We start from the raw sequence: 15,963 nt of genomic DNA, 5'->3' as shown, positions 1-15,963 counted from the left end.
TCAGGCATCTTCTTGGGGGGCATTTTAAAGGGTTTTTTAAATTCTATTTTTTATTGCAGTTTAGTTGTTTTACAGTGTTAGTTTCAGGTGTACATCAGAGTGATTCCCTTATATGCATACATACATTTTTTTTTAGATTCTTTTCCAGAAGATGTTATTACAAGAAACTGAAGATAGGGTTTATTTGCGATAATAAGTCACTTACTCTCAGGCAGCAACTCCCAGGATACACACGGTCACACACACACACACACCCTATATGCAGATGGACCAAGCAAACATCAAAATACATTCACCTGAGATCAGTTGGAATGACATTTCCCTTGCTGTTCACTTGGGAGGGAGCAGGCCAGTTTGCACTTGGCCGGGTTTGTAGGTGTGGAGAACAGATCCCTGAGTTCACCAGACTGGCAGTCAGGGCACCGCCAGCAGGCAGACACCACACCAGTTATTTTAACCAGTGATCATTTAATGCAAAGAGTTGTCAGCTAGGCCACTGAAAAGGCAAAACAAGGACCCCGAGGCACCGTGGAGGTAGCAGCCGCAGGAAGCAGCTGGGGTACTCAGGAAGCGGCTAGCGTGATTAAAACACAGACGCTTGGAGAGGCACTTGGCGGAGCTGAAGCCTGGACCTCTGACAAGGGGGCACTGGTCTCGAGCTTGGAGGAGGAGCTTCTGGGGCTGAGATCCAGACCCAAAAAGGGCAAGCTAGGAGTCTGGTGAGGGAGCTGGAAATACTGGGTTCCACACGGAGAAAACTGCACGTGCAAAGGCCCTGGGGTGGGAATGTGCTAAGGGCAGCATCCTCACTCTTCCATAGAGAGGGCCTGAGGAAACACAAAGCTCCCCCAACCCCCACCAAGCCCCAGAGTTTCTGATGCAGTAGGAAGGGATGGGGCCCAAGAATCTGCAACTCGTCCTGCTTTCCAGCACTGCTGCTGGCCTGGGGGTGACTTTGGGGACTGTAGAGACTCAGGGCCAGCTGGGAGCTCACGTCAGGACAGAGGGAACAGGCAGGCCTAGAATTCAGACAGGCAGATGGCTCCAGGCGCAGCAACGGTCAGGGCCCATCGTCAAGGATGGACACATCCGCCCTCTGCTCTGTGCTGAGCCGTCTACCTGACCCGGGTAATGAAGGCTGCGGGTCTTCTGCACACCAGGGAGGATGGCTCTGGGGCCTGAGTCCTGCACTGAGCACATTTTAGCAAGAGCCTCAGATAATTTGTATTAAAGTTGAAGAAGCACTGTCTTTGTGGGCGTGGCTCCCAGTGGGAGGTCCCTGGACCAACAGCATCTGCATCACCTGGGAACTTGTTAGAAACGCAGACATTCTGGGGGCGGGGGGGCCCAGCTGCCTGTTTCAACAGCCCTGAACACGACACAGGGTGTAGCCAGGATAATAGACAAATATTTCTGCTCATCATAAACACACTCTTGAGCTATTATAAATCGCCGAAAACTTAACTTTTCTGTTTATGCCTAAAGTTGGTAGGTAGCAACAATTCGAGGTGGTCCATTTTGTTCCTGGAAGTGGATCTGATATATTTGGAAGTCATGGCCAAGAGGCTGGGAGGAGTTAATGGGGAAATGCACACCTCTTAAAAAATTAGATTCTACTAATTTTCAAACATTAATCCTTCATTCCTATGCAAAATTAAAAGCAATAAACCCTTGGACAACAAATGAAGACTCATTATAAATCTGAGAAACCTTCAGAGAAAATGCCGCAAACCCTGTGGAGAGCACGGGATAGCCAGGCCCGGCGTGTGTCTGCCATCCTGAAGGAGGGAATGACAGTACGCAAGCCTGCCACTGTCACATGGATTAAAATGTATTCTCTAGCAGCCCCTCGGCCTCCGTCCCCACCAAGAGCCAATACGGGGGATGGGACTGGGGCACAGGAGGTCACTGCTTCCTCTGTAGAGAGCATGCTACAGGGAAGATGGGTCCAGAGTCTCAGCTTAGGCAGAAGTTCATACATCTTTGGGGAAGTCATAAAAAACTTCTTCAAAAGGGATGTTCAACCTGGAGGTGGTGTTCACTGTACAATTTATGGAACGAATATTAATGTGAGATAACATTAGAGGCTCAGCTTCTCCATGCCATTTTGCACAGGAGGAAAAAAAATTAAAAGCAATAAATGCTCACTGCAACCAAATGGACCCACTCTCTGACCTGCTCAAAGCCGGCCCCCATGGGGTGTTAGCGGAGCCCAGATTAGCCCCGGGGAAAGGGGGACGCAGGCGCTCTGCAGAACCATCTCCGCAGAAAGCTATGTCCCGATCATGGGCAGTAGTGTTATTAGTTCTCATGCAGACTGCATTTGTTTCTCTTTCCTAAACTCATCATTATAACCATCCTCTCAAATGTATTTCCTCTCCCCTCCTTTGCCCCTAGAAATCATTGTTGCATTTTTCTCCTCTCATACCAAGAAGGTTACTTCTGAGCATCGCAGTTACATTCACAGACAGGAGCCATCATTACCCATTTGCTGAAAGGCTCATCCTTTATCCTAAGAAACGCGTTAAAAATAGCACAAATTCTTTATTACTCGAATAAGCACCTGAAACTAATTGAGATTTTTGTATCTGTTTCTCCTTATATTTCTTTATCTCCATTCTTCCAAAACATAAGGCAGAATAGCAGTTGAATTATTATTTGAAGGAAGGAGCACTCCTAAGATTCAGAACACCCGCTGGGAACCCCAGCTTCCTCCAGAGAGTTCTTGCTGTGTGGCCTTGGACAAGTGACTTAATGCCTCTGAGCCTCCATTTCCTCTTCTATAAAATCAGAGCAAAACTTCTGGCTTTACCCAGCTTTGAAATGTGCTGTGAAGACTGAACAAGTTAATACTGTGTGTTAAAGAATTTCATTAAGGATGACACATAGAAATGGCCAGCATTGTTATTACTAAGAGTGTCTCCTGTTGCCCGGCAGTGAGTCATTCTACAAAAGCAAATTTTCTCTGCAGATGAAGCTTCTTTCTTTAGGGATCCATTTTGGAAGGAGATCATAATAAAAATGGTACAGCCTTTGCTGTTGTCTTCAAGAGATGACAGTGGACAAATATAAACTCTTTCTTTTTTAAACAGATCCAGCAAATATTGATTTGATTTATTTTTTTGAAGTATCAGTTTACAACGTGGTATTAATTTCTGGTGTACAGCACAGTGATTCAGTAATACATATATATATTCCTTTTCATATTATTTTTCATTGTAAGCTATTACAAGGTATTGAATACAGTTCCCTGCGCTGTGCAGTAGGACCTTATTGCCTTGTTGTTTATCTGTTTCATATAGAGTAGGTAGTATCTGCAAATCCCAAACTCCCAGAGGGTGTAGCTCAGTGGTAGAGCACGTGCTTAGCATGCCCAAGGTCTGGGTGCAGTCCCCAGTACCTCCACTTAAAAAAAAAAGATATTAAAAAAAAATCTCCCCTTGATAACTCTTGGTCACCATTACAACACCCACCGAATTACTGAGTCCTAGCGTGCCGGGACAGAGGGGGCTTAACGCTCACAGCGCCTCTGCTGGTCGCTCGGGCTGCCGCGACAGAATCCCGCAGACGTGGTGCTTGAACAGCAGGAGCTCATGTTTCTGGAGGCCGAAGTCCAGGTCAGGGCGCTGGCAGAGCTGGTTTCTCCTGCGGCCCTCTCTCCTGGGCCTGCAGGGGGATGTTTTCTCCCTGTGTCTTCATGTGGCCCCTGACACATCCCTGGTGGCTCTGCCTTTTCTTATAGGGACACCAATCATATTGGATCCGGGCCCCACCCTAATGGCCTCATTTTAACTTAGTCACCGCTTCCAAGACCCCATCCCTCACTGCGGTTACACGCTGAGGTGCTGGGGATGGGGCGTCAGCATCTGGCTTTAGGGGGAGTACATTTCAGCCCATCACAGTGCCCAGGCTCCTCATTTTACCCTTGAGAATGTTGAGACCCAGAGAGGTTGAGTGAGCTGCCAGAACTCCCACAGCTGGTGTCAGTAGAGCCTAGGACGGAGGCTGGCCCCGAGGCCAGGGCTGCTCTTTACTGCGTCTCCTGCCCCTTCCAGGTGTCACCTGACCACTTCCGTCCTGGGCTTTCCCTCCCCCCCCACCCCCCTTCTAATCTGTTCTCTGGAAGCTCTGACATTCCGGATCCAGTGTGCAGGAAGTTATTTAATATTACGCTGTATGGAACTTTAAGTGTAAGGGGTGGGACGTGGATGGGGCACTTCATGACACGTGTTTGGGAACCTTGAGGCTCCCATACATAGCCATCCAGTTTGGGGACCAGTTTGGTCCACAGGTAAATAAAAGGTGAGTGCACTGTAGGACATCACCTTGATAAGAAGCCTGTGTCTGTATCTGTTACGGGGCATTTGAAATACCCGGCAGCTTGAAAATGCCCTTCCTCTGACTACTGCCACGTCCCTGGTGTCCTTCAACAAACCATTCACACGCCTGTGGGGAGGGAGACCCGGCTGTCAGTCTGCCCCCGCTTCACTGGGGGAGCTCTGTCCTGAGATCTCATGCATTTAAGACTTCAGTGCTTTTATAAAATTGACCACAGCATGTGCCCCGTGTGAAGTGGCATATTATCATTAATCATTAAAGTGTCACAAAGCTTGTCAAAAATCCAGCGGTCCTGAATTTCACATTTTTCGCACTAATTGGCAACTCCCAGAAAGGTCCTTCCTGAGTACCGTGGACCGGAGGCGAATGCCACAGTAACGTCTGTGAGCTGTGGGCCCTGATAAGTACCAGAATTCAGCTGTTACTTCAGTAGAGATTTATGTGGTGCCTAATGTGTGCTTTTCCTCCCAGTGGGTCTCCTCCGCCAATGTTCACTTTTCCTTAAACAGCACCGCCATCCCCAGTTGCTCAGACCAATATCCTGAGTCAGCCTCGATTCCTGTCTTTCCTTCACCTCCCCGGTCCAGTCCAGGAGCACGTGCAGGTGTCTTTGCCTCCCCAGTGCATCGCACATCCATCCGGCCTCCACCAGGCTGCAGCCTTGGGCCCAGGCACTGTTGTATCTGCCTGGACCTCAGAAACGTCCTCGCCTTTGTCTGTCTATTCCCTATGCAGCCACCAGGGGGCCCCTGTGTTCTCCCTGTGTAAGACTGTCGGGGGCTTTCCAGGCCCCCGAGTGCAACCCTCGCTCCTCTCCAGGGACCACTGGCCCTGCGTCATCTGACTCTCCCTCTCTCGATTTTCGCCTCCTCCACTGTCTCCCTTATGGACCCTCCATCCCTGTTGTCTTCCTGTTCCTTAAGTGTGCCGAGTCTCCCCACCAGGGCCTTTGCTCATGCAGTCCTTCCGTCTGGAACCTCCTCCGCTGTCGTTCACAGCCACCCGGCTGGTGTTTTCCCAGAGCGCCCTCCGCGTCCACCGGCGCCGAGGTACCCTGCGCCTGGCCCCAGCCCTCCCCTCGCACTGCCCTTACTTCACTTTTTCCCTGCAGTTATCACAGGTTTTCACTACCTAACATTTTGCTATTGGAAACATTTGTCCTTGTCTTTATTTGTCCTCCCGACAGCGTGTCTTGCTCATCACGGGACTGGGCTGTGGCACGTAGCAGGTGCTCAGTAAATTCAACTGCTGTCTGTTGCCTGCCTACCTGAGCACAGATTCAGAAGTGGCTGTGATGCAGTCCCTGCCCACTCGGGAGGGAGACAGACAGGTCAAGGGGTGGCTGCGATTCAACACAGGGAGTGCTCGAAGGCTGGTATGCCAAAGCCTCCCCTTGCCTCTGAGCTACCGAAGGCGCACCTGAGCGGCGGCAGAGAGGGGACGCCCCGCCCTCTAGGGCCTCACCGCCCCCGCGGCGGCTCAGGGCAGCGAGCTACCTTCCTCAGCCGCCACCGGCTGCTGGACACTTGTCTGGGGAGCGGGGAGGGCAGGGTGTGCCAGGTGGACGGCATCCAGGAAGCGCTGTACAAACGCAAGCTCTTGTTTTTACGGTGACCGCCGTTTAGTCCCCGGCGCTGGAGATGCCGCAGGGACCCGCGGAGATGCCAGGAGACCCACTGGCCCTTTCACACTCCTTACAGTCCTAGTCTGTGAACCTCACCTTCTCCATTTCAGCCTCTCCTTTCTCTCTTCTTGACGTTTTCATCAGAAAGAAACTCCTAAGGAAAGAGGAGGAGAACAGGGCTGCACAGGGCAGTGTGGCCAGGATCCCAGGCAGCGCGTTTCACCGACTGACCCTGTGGCCTCCTGCGGTTCCCTGTGGTCTGACAAGTGCCGACGGAGCCCTTGGCCGCCAGAGGGCATTTCCAGACATCATAGCGCCCCCTGGTGGGCGCTGATCTGTTACAGGACCTTTGCCATCAGGAAACACCACAAAAAACAAAAACACTTCACAAAGATGCTCATAATCTTTAGCCCCTCTAATTCCACTCCTAGGAATTTATGCTGATTTTTATATATATATATATATTAAAATATATATATATATTAAAAATATATATATATCCCTAACCAAATATCTGACAATAAAGGCATATAAATTATGGTGCATCAGCATGAAAATAAAAGGTAGCCATAAAAATATTAACCAGGAAGACATGGAAAATTCCTCACAGAATGTTAAGAATTCACACCACTGCAACGCTGTGAAAGGTTTATGCCATTGAAAGTTTCATTTTCTTTCTGTAGTGAGATTATGGGTAATTTTAAAATTACGCTTGTTTCCTTGAAAGTTAGTTTATCTTTCCAGTTACTCCCCATCTCTCCAAGAAACAGCTTAATCTTTGGTCTGACTGGGCGCCCCCCTGTCAATGTGTAACGATGCTGACTGTGTCAGTTTGCCACGGCCGCCATAACGAAGTGCTGCAGGCTGGGGGCTTCAAAAGCAGGAATGTATTTCCTCACCATCCTGGAGGCCAGAAGCCCAAGGTCAAGATGCCAGCAGGGCTGTCTCTCCTGAGGTCCCTTCCCTCTGCTTACAGACGACCACCTCCTCCCTGTGTCCTCACATCTTCCCTCCACAGGTGTCTGTGTCCTGAGGACTCCAGTGATGCTGGACTGGAGCTGGCCCTGAAGGCCTCATGTAACTTCCTTACCTCTATAAATCCTGTCTCCACGCGTGCTCACGTTCTGAGGCACTGGGGGTGTGCACCTCAGCGTGTGAGCTCTGGGGACGCACAACTCAGCCCAGAACAGTGACTGTTGCTGTAGTACCACTTGTTTATATACGGTGCCGTTTCTTCATACTTAGATGACTTGTTTTGTGATTGTCGTACCTGAAGCACTTCCTGTGGTGGAAAAGGCTGTGTGGTGTCATTCCTTACGCTCCGTCATGAGCTTTAGACCCAGACACTTGTCTTCAGTTCAAGTCTCGGGCTGTAATTACCAGTCCCTGCTTCCTCTCTGGTAAACTAGTAATGAGTTGTAATTATTCAAGGGATGCTTGGGCAATTGTTTAAAGAAAATTGATCTTCCTCACTGAGTTTTCTCAGTTTCATTTGATTTATGAACTGCGTTGGGTTAGGTGTGTACTGTGTACACACACATGCTATATGTGTGTGTGTGTGTGTGTGTGTGTGTGTATATTCATACCTACATACATATTTAGTTATTTAAAACTGTGCAATAGACTCTGAGTCTATTTTTGCTTTTCATACTCATGCTTCTGAATTAGGAATGTTATCGTGCTCTTAGCCATTCATAATTCTTTTGTTTTAGAAATTATTTTCTCAGCTTCCTAGAGACTCGAGGGATTTATTATTGTGGTGTTCGCCTCTCACGCTAGAAAGGACCAAATGTTTTCTCATGAAGAAAAAGAAAGAATGGATGAAAGCAAGACTCCAGGTGTTGTCTGATGCTACTACATTAGCCGACGTCAACCTCTGTCTGCAAAACGCCCAAATAGAAAATGTCTTTGAAGATTTACTTGAGGCAAGAGAAAGTTTATTTTTTAGGGACTCCGCTATTGGAGCCCTTTCCCGGGTGCCTCGGCTGCAGGTAACTGGTGTCTTCTGCAGCCCGGGGTCACCGGAGGAGGAGTTGCCACCTCTAGTACGCAGCGGTGACGGGGACTGGGGGGCTGGTGCTGCCTGTGAAGGTGCGGCCACTCTGCTACTTCACTGACGGCAAAGCCCAGGCCGCCACGGCTCCTCGTTCATGTGAGGCAGCAGTGCCGTCCGGGGCAGCTCTAGGGTGAAACCAGTCATCTCTGAGCCCCTGGACAGAGCGCCGGGCCCATGAGCCATCCTGCCACGAGCATAAGTAAAATTGCAGGGAGGATGGAAGAGGCCTGTCCTTTCTGACCACGGGCAACCATGGCCTTTTCAAACCCAGTCTTCTTGATCGTGGTGGTAATTTTTAAAATGTTTTTACTCATAAAACATGCAAACAAATAATAGGATATTAAATACATATCACTGCAGGTGTTCCCTGAACAGTGAGTCCTGTAACCTGGGCATACAGTCTCCAAGGGGGGAAGGACAGACAGAGAGTTAGAAATACAGGTACATTTCCATTACAAGAAGGAATTACGTATTCATGCTATGTCTGTATCTTGCCTTTTTTTTTGTTTGTTTAACAATATATTACAGATCATCCCACAAGAGCACCAAAAGATTTACCTTATTTTTCACTGGTTCCCCATCTCCCATTGTATATAGGATTTGTCCTATGTGTATATTGAATTTAATCATTTTTTTTTAACTAGCCCCCCACTATTTCCCCAATGCACATCGTGCTGTAGTAGTCATCCGCGATCAGATTTTTTTCGGTGCCCTGGTGAAATTGTTTGGTTAAAGGATATGTGTTATTTAATTTTTTTCTCCAGTGGAACCGATTTGTTAGTTTCATTTCTTTACCTGTCTGTTTTATTCCAGCTAGGCAATCTGTCTATAGTCAGTTTGTTGTTTTGGTCCCCTGGAGTTAAAGATACAGATATTAATATATGAAAAATACATTTTCCCATACAAGATAGTACTTATTAAAGAAAAATACACGATAAGCATATTTTACTATTTTCATTTGAGTTTTATATGCTTTGTCTCTAGTTAAGAAACAATAAGAATGGTTCTTAGGTTCTGTTAGGCTCCACATACATCCGTGTGTGTGCGTGTGTGTGCGTGTGTGTGTAAAACTGTGATGGTGGAGTTTTAGTTTGCCAGTGTGTATCTTCACCATTGTTACACAGAGTTTTAAAATCCAAATATGAAATTTCCTTCTACAAAAATATCTAAATTTATCCTCCCTGAGATATCATAAAAACTTTATTGAGCTATAATCGCATACCAGACAGTTCATCCATTTAAAGTGTACAATTCAGTGGTTTTGAGTGTATCTACAGTGTTGGACAACCGTCACTACAATCTGTTTTAGAACATTTTCATCACCCCGGACTCCTCCTATGTCACCCTTCTTGTGCGCCCATCCCTGCCATTTAAATCCGGAAAGATACCTGTGCCCTCCGGAGCAGCCTGTCAGTTACGCTCCCACCGTCAGTCCGAGAAATGCCGGTTTCCTCCTATGCTTTAGCATCTGAGTACTTCATCTTGACCAGCCTTAGAGATGAAAAATCATCTCTTGCATTGATCTGCGTGTTTGGAGTCATGAATGGTGCTGACCGTCTGTTCTCATGTTTCTTGGCTGGCTGTGCCTCCTCTCTGGACTGCTTCATTGACCTGTTTCAAATACAAACAAACGTGGCTGTCACTGCTTTATTTTGATCCCAAGGAATGGGTGGGCAAGATGCCTGGGGCAGAGACCACTAAGACGTTATTTCACCTGAATTAGGGAAACAAGAGCACTGTCCAGAGAACCTCCCCCCTGCCCCCCGTGCACCCAGAAACCTGCCCTGGGGCTCATTACCTAGTGGCGCCCCATTCTTGTCTGTGCAGAGGGCTCTCTGTCCTCCCCATATATAGGTGAGATGATCGCCCCTCTGCCTCAATTTTGACTTTTTCTCAAACCATCAACCTCTGTTTTTTTAATGGCCATCCCATGGTTTTTGTCCTATTCTATTAAAACCCAGCCACCCCAGAACGAACCTGTCTTTATCGCCACACCTCTTCCCTAGTCTGTGGACCCTGACAACTTTCTCACTCGCTGAAGTCCCTGGTGAAATCCCTAACACTGTCCCCAAGGTGGAGGGTTTTTGGGAGCAGCTGGAGCTGTTAAAGCTGTAGGTCAGACTCCTGGGAACAGGCGAGCCCTCGCCGCTACCTCCGGGCCTGAGCTGCTTTGGCCTTTCGTTCCTGGTAGGTCCTTTCTGTGGGGACCGTGCCCTACCCTAACCTCACTTCCAGGGACCAGAAAGCCTCATCTGCTCCTCCTGTCTCACGTATTACTGAGCGAGCAGAACCCTGTCTCCCTACCTGTGCTGGGAAGCCTGGTGCTCGCCCAGCCATCCGTCCTGACGTCTACCTCGCTGAAAAGATGTGACAATAACGTATCTATTCAAGGGTATTCCTAGTATATTTGACACCTGGCATGTGTAGCACTCCCTCCTCTACACCACAGTCATTTTCAGTACAACCTCGTGACAATCTGTCGTAAGCATTATTTTCCTGACTCCCTGCATAAACAGTTAAAAAAGAAGAAATTCCAGTGTAAAGATTATTCAAACTGATGAATATTTCAGATGAGAAGAGCATGGGGCCAGGGCTGTGATTTTCCTGCCAAACATTCATGACCTAAATCTAATAATGAGGAAAGTTCAGACAGACTGAATTGAGAAACATTCTACAAAATGACTGGCCGGTCATCTTCAAAAGTGTCCAGGTCCCAAAGTCCGGAGAAGGCTGAGGAAGGGTCCCAGGCTGAAGGAGACTCAGGAGACGGGGCAGCTAAATGCAGCTCGTGGTGCAGGACGGGATCCTTTTTCTAGTTAGAACGTCAGTGGTACAACTGGAGAAGCTCTGATGGGTCTGAACCCTGGACGACACTTTTGGGTCAGCGTTGATTCCTGATGTAGGTGATTGTATCATCATCCTGTAGGAGAATGCCCTTGTTTGTAGGGAGTATGCCCTAAGGAATTCGGGGTCGATGGGAAAGTGGTCAGCCTGTGACTCTCAAATGGTTTGGGGTGGGGGTCATTTGCCCACCACCCCTCCCTCAGTACACCCTGATTACATCAAAATCCTAACAGCTTCCCCAGATTATGCCTCAGAATCCTCCCTCCCAATCTTGGGACGCGGGGCCAGTTGAAGCCCTGGACCGAGAAGGCTGTTGGGGACCGTGTTAGGCTGCTGGGCAGACCAGATTCTTACACACTGTTCACCCAGGGCAAGATGCCTCTGCAACATCCAGCCCACTCATCACTCACTTCACGAGGGAAAGAATGTTTTTGAACATCCCCTGTGCTAATGAAGGAACGCTTTTAGAGCGAATGTGGCAAAGAAGCCCTTGACGTATCCGCCCCCTTAGGGCTTCTGATTAGGATATTTCGAAGGCTGTCTAACTACCTTGGCTGTCTGGTCCTGATCATAACCAACCACCCCTAGGGTGTAGGTTGTCCTTAACCAGTGCATGTTCTTGCTCACTCAGTTTTAAAGTGAGTGACCAGCCTCCCCAGCGGGCAGCACAGAGCACCTCTGTGGCGTATGAATGACGTGGATGTGCACCTCGACCGCCGTGCACGGGTGTATCACCTCCATTTGATCCAAACATAGTAGATCGTCAGGGAAGGTTTTCTCCTTCTTGGAAGCAGTTTGCAATTGTGGAAGAGATTTTACAAGGAAAGCAGGCCTCTGCTGCCCGCAGCCCACGGGGAGGTGCGAACACTAAGGGGGGAAGGTGGGACAGGCGCAGGGCAGAAGCTGCCGTCACAGCCTCCTCCCGGGGAGGCAGAGCAGGACTGTGCCGGGCCGGTTACCCATCCTCCCTTCAGTGGGAAGGGACGGTGTTGGTGAAGCCTTGACCACCTGAAATGTACCCCCCACACCCTCTGCGATTGTCCTGCATTTCAGCCTGGAGAGAATCAGTGCCCCCCCCCCCCATCCTGTCTCCAGCCTCCAGGCGTGCCCAGGTCTCAAGCCTCGGTGGGCGTAAGAGTCACTGTGGTCCTCGTGAAAAGTTTATGTGCCAGGCTCCTGTCCCAGGGGCTCTGATCCACCGGGGAGCACCTAGGAGTGTGCATTTTTAGCAAGTACCCAGTGTTTGTGATGCCCGTGGTCTGTGGCCCCTCGGAGAAACCCTGACCTAGCAGCAGGAGCGCAGGGCTTGTGGTCAGGAAGCCCAGATTTGCCTTCAGAGTTCTTTCCTCCGAGCTGGGCCCTGTCACCAGAGCTCCCCAGGGCTCAGCTTTCACCCCGACATCCAGGGCCTGTTGTGCGGATCTCACACGGTAGACAGGACAGCGCTTTACAAACTGAAGCTCTGCAAAAGGAAGGGGCTCTCGCCCTAGTCCTCATGTCCGCCCACCTCGGTGGTGTCCCCGTGGGCGTTGCAGAGGCTCAGGTGTGATGCTTTCGGGGCCTCCTAACCCGTCTTTCCAAAGTGTTGCTCTCTCCCCGCCCCCAGCCTTCAATACCGCGCGGTGCGAGAAGCTGCAGAAGGAGAAGGAGGAGCTGGAGCGGCGGTGTGAGGACCAGGTGCGGAGGCTGGGCTGGCAGCAGCGGGCCGAGCTGCAGGACCTGGAGGAGCGGCTGCAGCTGCAGTTCGAGGCGGAGATGGCCCGGCTCCAGGAGGAGCACCGGGCGCAGCTGCTGCGGATCCGCTGTCAGCACCAGGAGCAGGTCAGTCTGCGCTCTGGGCCATTCCCATCCCTGCCGGCGGGGTCGCGAGCGGGAGGTGGAGGGCAGCCAGCCCGCTTTAGCGGGGAGTCCTGGTAGGCAGGTGAGCCTCTTGTCTGCCCACTCTCCCACCTCGTTTCTTTCTTCTGTCCCCTCCTGTCGTCCCCTCCAGCCACTCCAGCCTTCCTCCCTTGTCCTCCCAGGCACACTCCCACCTCCGGGCTTTTGCACATGCTGTGTCCTCTGCCTGGAATGCTCTCCCTCTAGACACACCATGACTCCCTCTCTCCCTCCCTTCTCAGGGAGGCCTTTCCTTATCCAAAATTAGACCCCCTTCCCAACCACATGGGTACTCTTCCTGTCCCCTTCCAGCTTTAGAGTTCCCTTGGCACTTACTACTACCTAACGTGTGATGATGCGTTTTACTTTGTCCCCATCCATCGTCTGCATGTTCCATGAGGGCAGTGATAATAACACACACGTGTCTCACATTTGCTGTGCCCCAGGCCCTGCTCTTAACTCTACAGGCACTAACTCATTGAATTCCCACGGTAACCCTCGCAGCTGGGTACCATTATTATCCCCATTTTATAAGCGAGAAAACCAAGACCCGGAGGTTAAATACCTTGCCATACTTCATGGTCATGGAAGAGCCAGGGTTGAACCCAGTCTGGCTCCAGGGTCCGTGTTAAGCACGAAATTAGAGTTGTCTGCTGGGTGAACGGCCGGATCTCAGACGCAGGGCTGCCTGCACGGAGCAGACCTTCAGTGTGTGTCTGCCTAATGAAGGAAGAATTCCTCTAGCTAACCCCAGCCCAGCAGACTGGCTGGAGAGTGTAATTCTTCCTGGAACAGCTATAGAAGCTCCCAGGGAGCCTGTGGGGCTGAAAGCAGGTGGGAGCCTGGCCCGCCCATCTCCTCGCCCGCTGCCCTGTCCACCACTGCGCCGGCGTCAGCATGAGGCAGGCGGGTGCCGACGAGCTCGCTCTGCCTCTGTGAGAACTGTTCCTGCTGCCTTCTCGTCTTCCTGAGTCCCCAAGGCCCCCATGCCTTAGTGCCACCTCCTCATGGGTGTATTGTGATCTGTCATCTGCTTGGGGCATTTCTAAGGTAAACTGGCATTTGCGAGGAGGAGCGTGGAGCACCCTTTAACTCTCACAGTAGTGCCGAGCGGCCCCTCATTCTCATGAGCATCTGGGCCGCCTTCCAGGATACCCCGGAGGGCGAGGGTCCCCAGGGGCTAGTGAGTCCTGGGGGCATGGGGGAAATCTCAGAGTAATGATAAGCACTGTCATCAGAATGAACAGCCTCCTGTTTGATGGCACTTTCTTCTACTCAGCATCTCAGGTGAGTCACCATCCTTTTCTAGAAGCCTGTGGAAACCAGACACACCAGCCTGCTGGAGGCGGTGTCGATTTAGAGGTCAGGAAACGGATAGGTTAGAGCTGAAGTTACCTGCTGGGCTAAGATTAGAAATACACCTCCAGCCTCTGGCTCCTCAGCGCAGGCTAAGTGGGCACATGCGCAGCTGCTGCCTGCGGGCTCCCTTGCCTCGTGGCTCAGACCTGGTGCAGGCGTCGGCTCTGTCTGTGCCCCGCATCCCAGGGCTCCTCATTTCCGATTTTATGCAGAGAATGTGTTTATACCCGTATTCACCGGCTTCTGGTCCGAAGTTCTGGGTTGGTTGAGAAGATGCCGAGAGGTAAGAGGAAGGGTAGGAGGCGGTCCCCAGGCAGGAGAATGAGTCTCTGAATGAAGGCCCACGTGGGGGTGCTGTGTGTGGAAACCACAGCTGGGGCCGCTGCTGAGGGGCCGTCCACCGGTGGAGCGGGGCCCCAACAGAACCTGGCAAGGCTTTGTGGGTGCGGGAGCGCCTGCTGGGGGTGCGGTCTCACCTGCGCAAGCTGGGCCAGCAGCCTCTTAGAGACCACGTAGTGGGAGGGACGCAAGGCCCTGACTTCTCCGTCTGAGAATGAGTTACCTAAGCTACCTATGTATATTTTAACAGTGTCTGTCTCAGGAGGGCTCTGAGTTCTGTTGTTCTTGATCCTTTGTAACAGCTAAAGTGATTCATCCATTTACTCACTCGCCTGTGCAAAGAATGCTTAGCGAACGCCTGCTGTCCACAGGGCCTCAGACAGAAAGCTGCTGGAGATGCCAGGATTTGTCAAATGTGAACTTGCTTGTTCCACAGCCTCGGGTGATGGGCCTGGGGACCTTTGTAGGCAAGTGCCCAAGAAACTATGATACCGGGTGAGCAATACAGCCGGTGTGTTTAGGAACTGAGAGTTTGTGTGCAGCTGCGAGGACGAGGGAAAGCTTCATGGTGGAAATGGCATGTGCACACTTTCCATCTGAGTAAATCTTTCCTGTAGAAACCCACTGGCTTGGCGGGGTGGGGCGGGGCGGGAGTGGGGAATGGTTGGTTTAAGTCTATGAATTATTCAGGCCCCGGATTCTGCTCCTGCTGCTGAATGCTGACTGCCATCCCGACCTTCAGCTTCTCCAGCAGAGAGCACGCAGGCAACGAGCAGGAAGACAAAACACACAGCAGTCCGTGTGCTAATTTCCAGGGAGAGAAATTGCGCACATGTTTGGTCCAGGAAGGCAGCTCCGAGCACGGCCACAGTGGAGATCTGGAAGGTCTGTGGTTCCAGGTACCCGTGCTGGACCCCCACACTCCGGTCCTCCTCATGGGGACAGTTGCATTTGGCAGTGCTAGTCCACACGTGGTGATATCTCTGTCCTCCTCAAGCCTCAAAAGTCAGGTTCACCAACCCTGCCTCCCACGTGCCCCAGTGCTCCAGGCGGCCGCGGGGAGGCTGCTTCTGTTCTGACACAGAATCCTCTCAGGCTTTACTCCCATCGGGAACTCCCTTGCCAAGGTAGGCTGACCTCTGACTTTATTGCAAGATTGCCCCCAGTAAAATCACCCTTCCGCTCGACTTGAGGGCCACAGGCCCTCTCTCTCTGGCCACATCTGGGAATCACCTGGGGCAACTTCTGGCAAAACACCCCTTCTGTCCACACCCCACACAAATGGAATCAGAGCCACTGAGCAGGGCTCCCCAGGGCCCAGAGCTGCAAGGTCGGAGGACGTGCAGAACCTCGTTCTCCAGTCCTGCAGCCTAGTTAGGGCATGAGCCGGGGTGTGGCCTGGCCTCGTGGCTTTCTTCAGTGACTTTAAAAATAATGTATGACTCTGACTTTAAACTGAAATTGTAAAGGTGTTTAATCCAATCAGTGCTCATGCTAAAGCTAGCTGCACAGTGACAGAAGCCAC

At 50.9% G+C, this 15,963-nt stretch overlaps 1 protein-coding gene across 4 annotated transcripts in view; it reads left to right on the top strand.

Moving 5' to 3' along the window:
• The window catches only part of MTUS2 (microtubule associated scaffold protein 2), a 410,325-nt gene that overhangs the window by 362,178 nt on the left and 32,184 nt on the right, over positions 1-15,963 (top strand). For all 4 annotated transcript variants that reach the window (XM_032496368.1, XM_032496367.1, XM_032496369.1 and 1 more), the window contains one exon: positions 12,469-12,683. In XM_032496368.1, coding sequence (XP_032352259.1) covers positions 12,469-12,683 — 215 coding nt within the window. The remainder of the gene's footprint in view (positions 1-12,468; positions 12,684-15,963) is intronic.

The sequence above is a fragment of the Camelus ferus genome, chromosome 14, assembly GCF_009834535.1.
Source record: "Camelus ferus isolate YT-003-E chromosome 14, BCGSAC_Cfer_1.0, whole genome shotgun sequence".
In the NCBI taxonomy this organism is placed as follows: Eukaryota; Metazoa; Chordata; class Mammalia; order Artiodactyla; family Camelidae; genus Camelus; species Camelus ferus.
The sequence above is the reverse complement of the archived record's forward strand: the minus strand, read 5'-3'. Positions and strand labels throughout refer to the sequence as shown.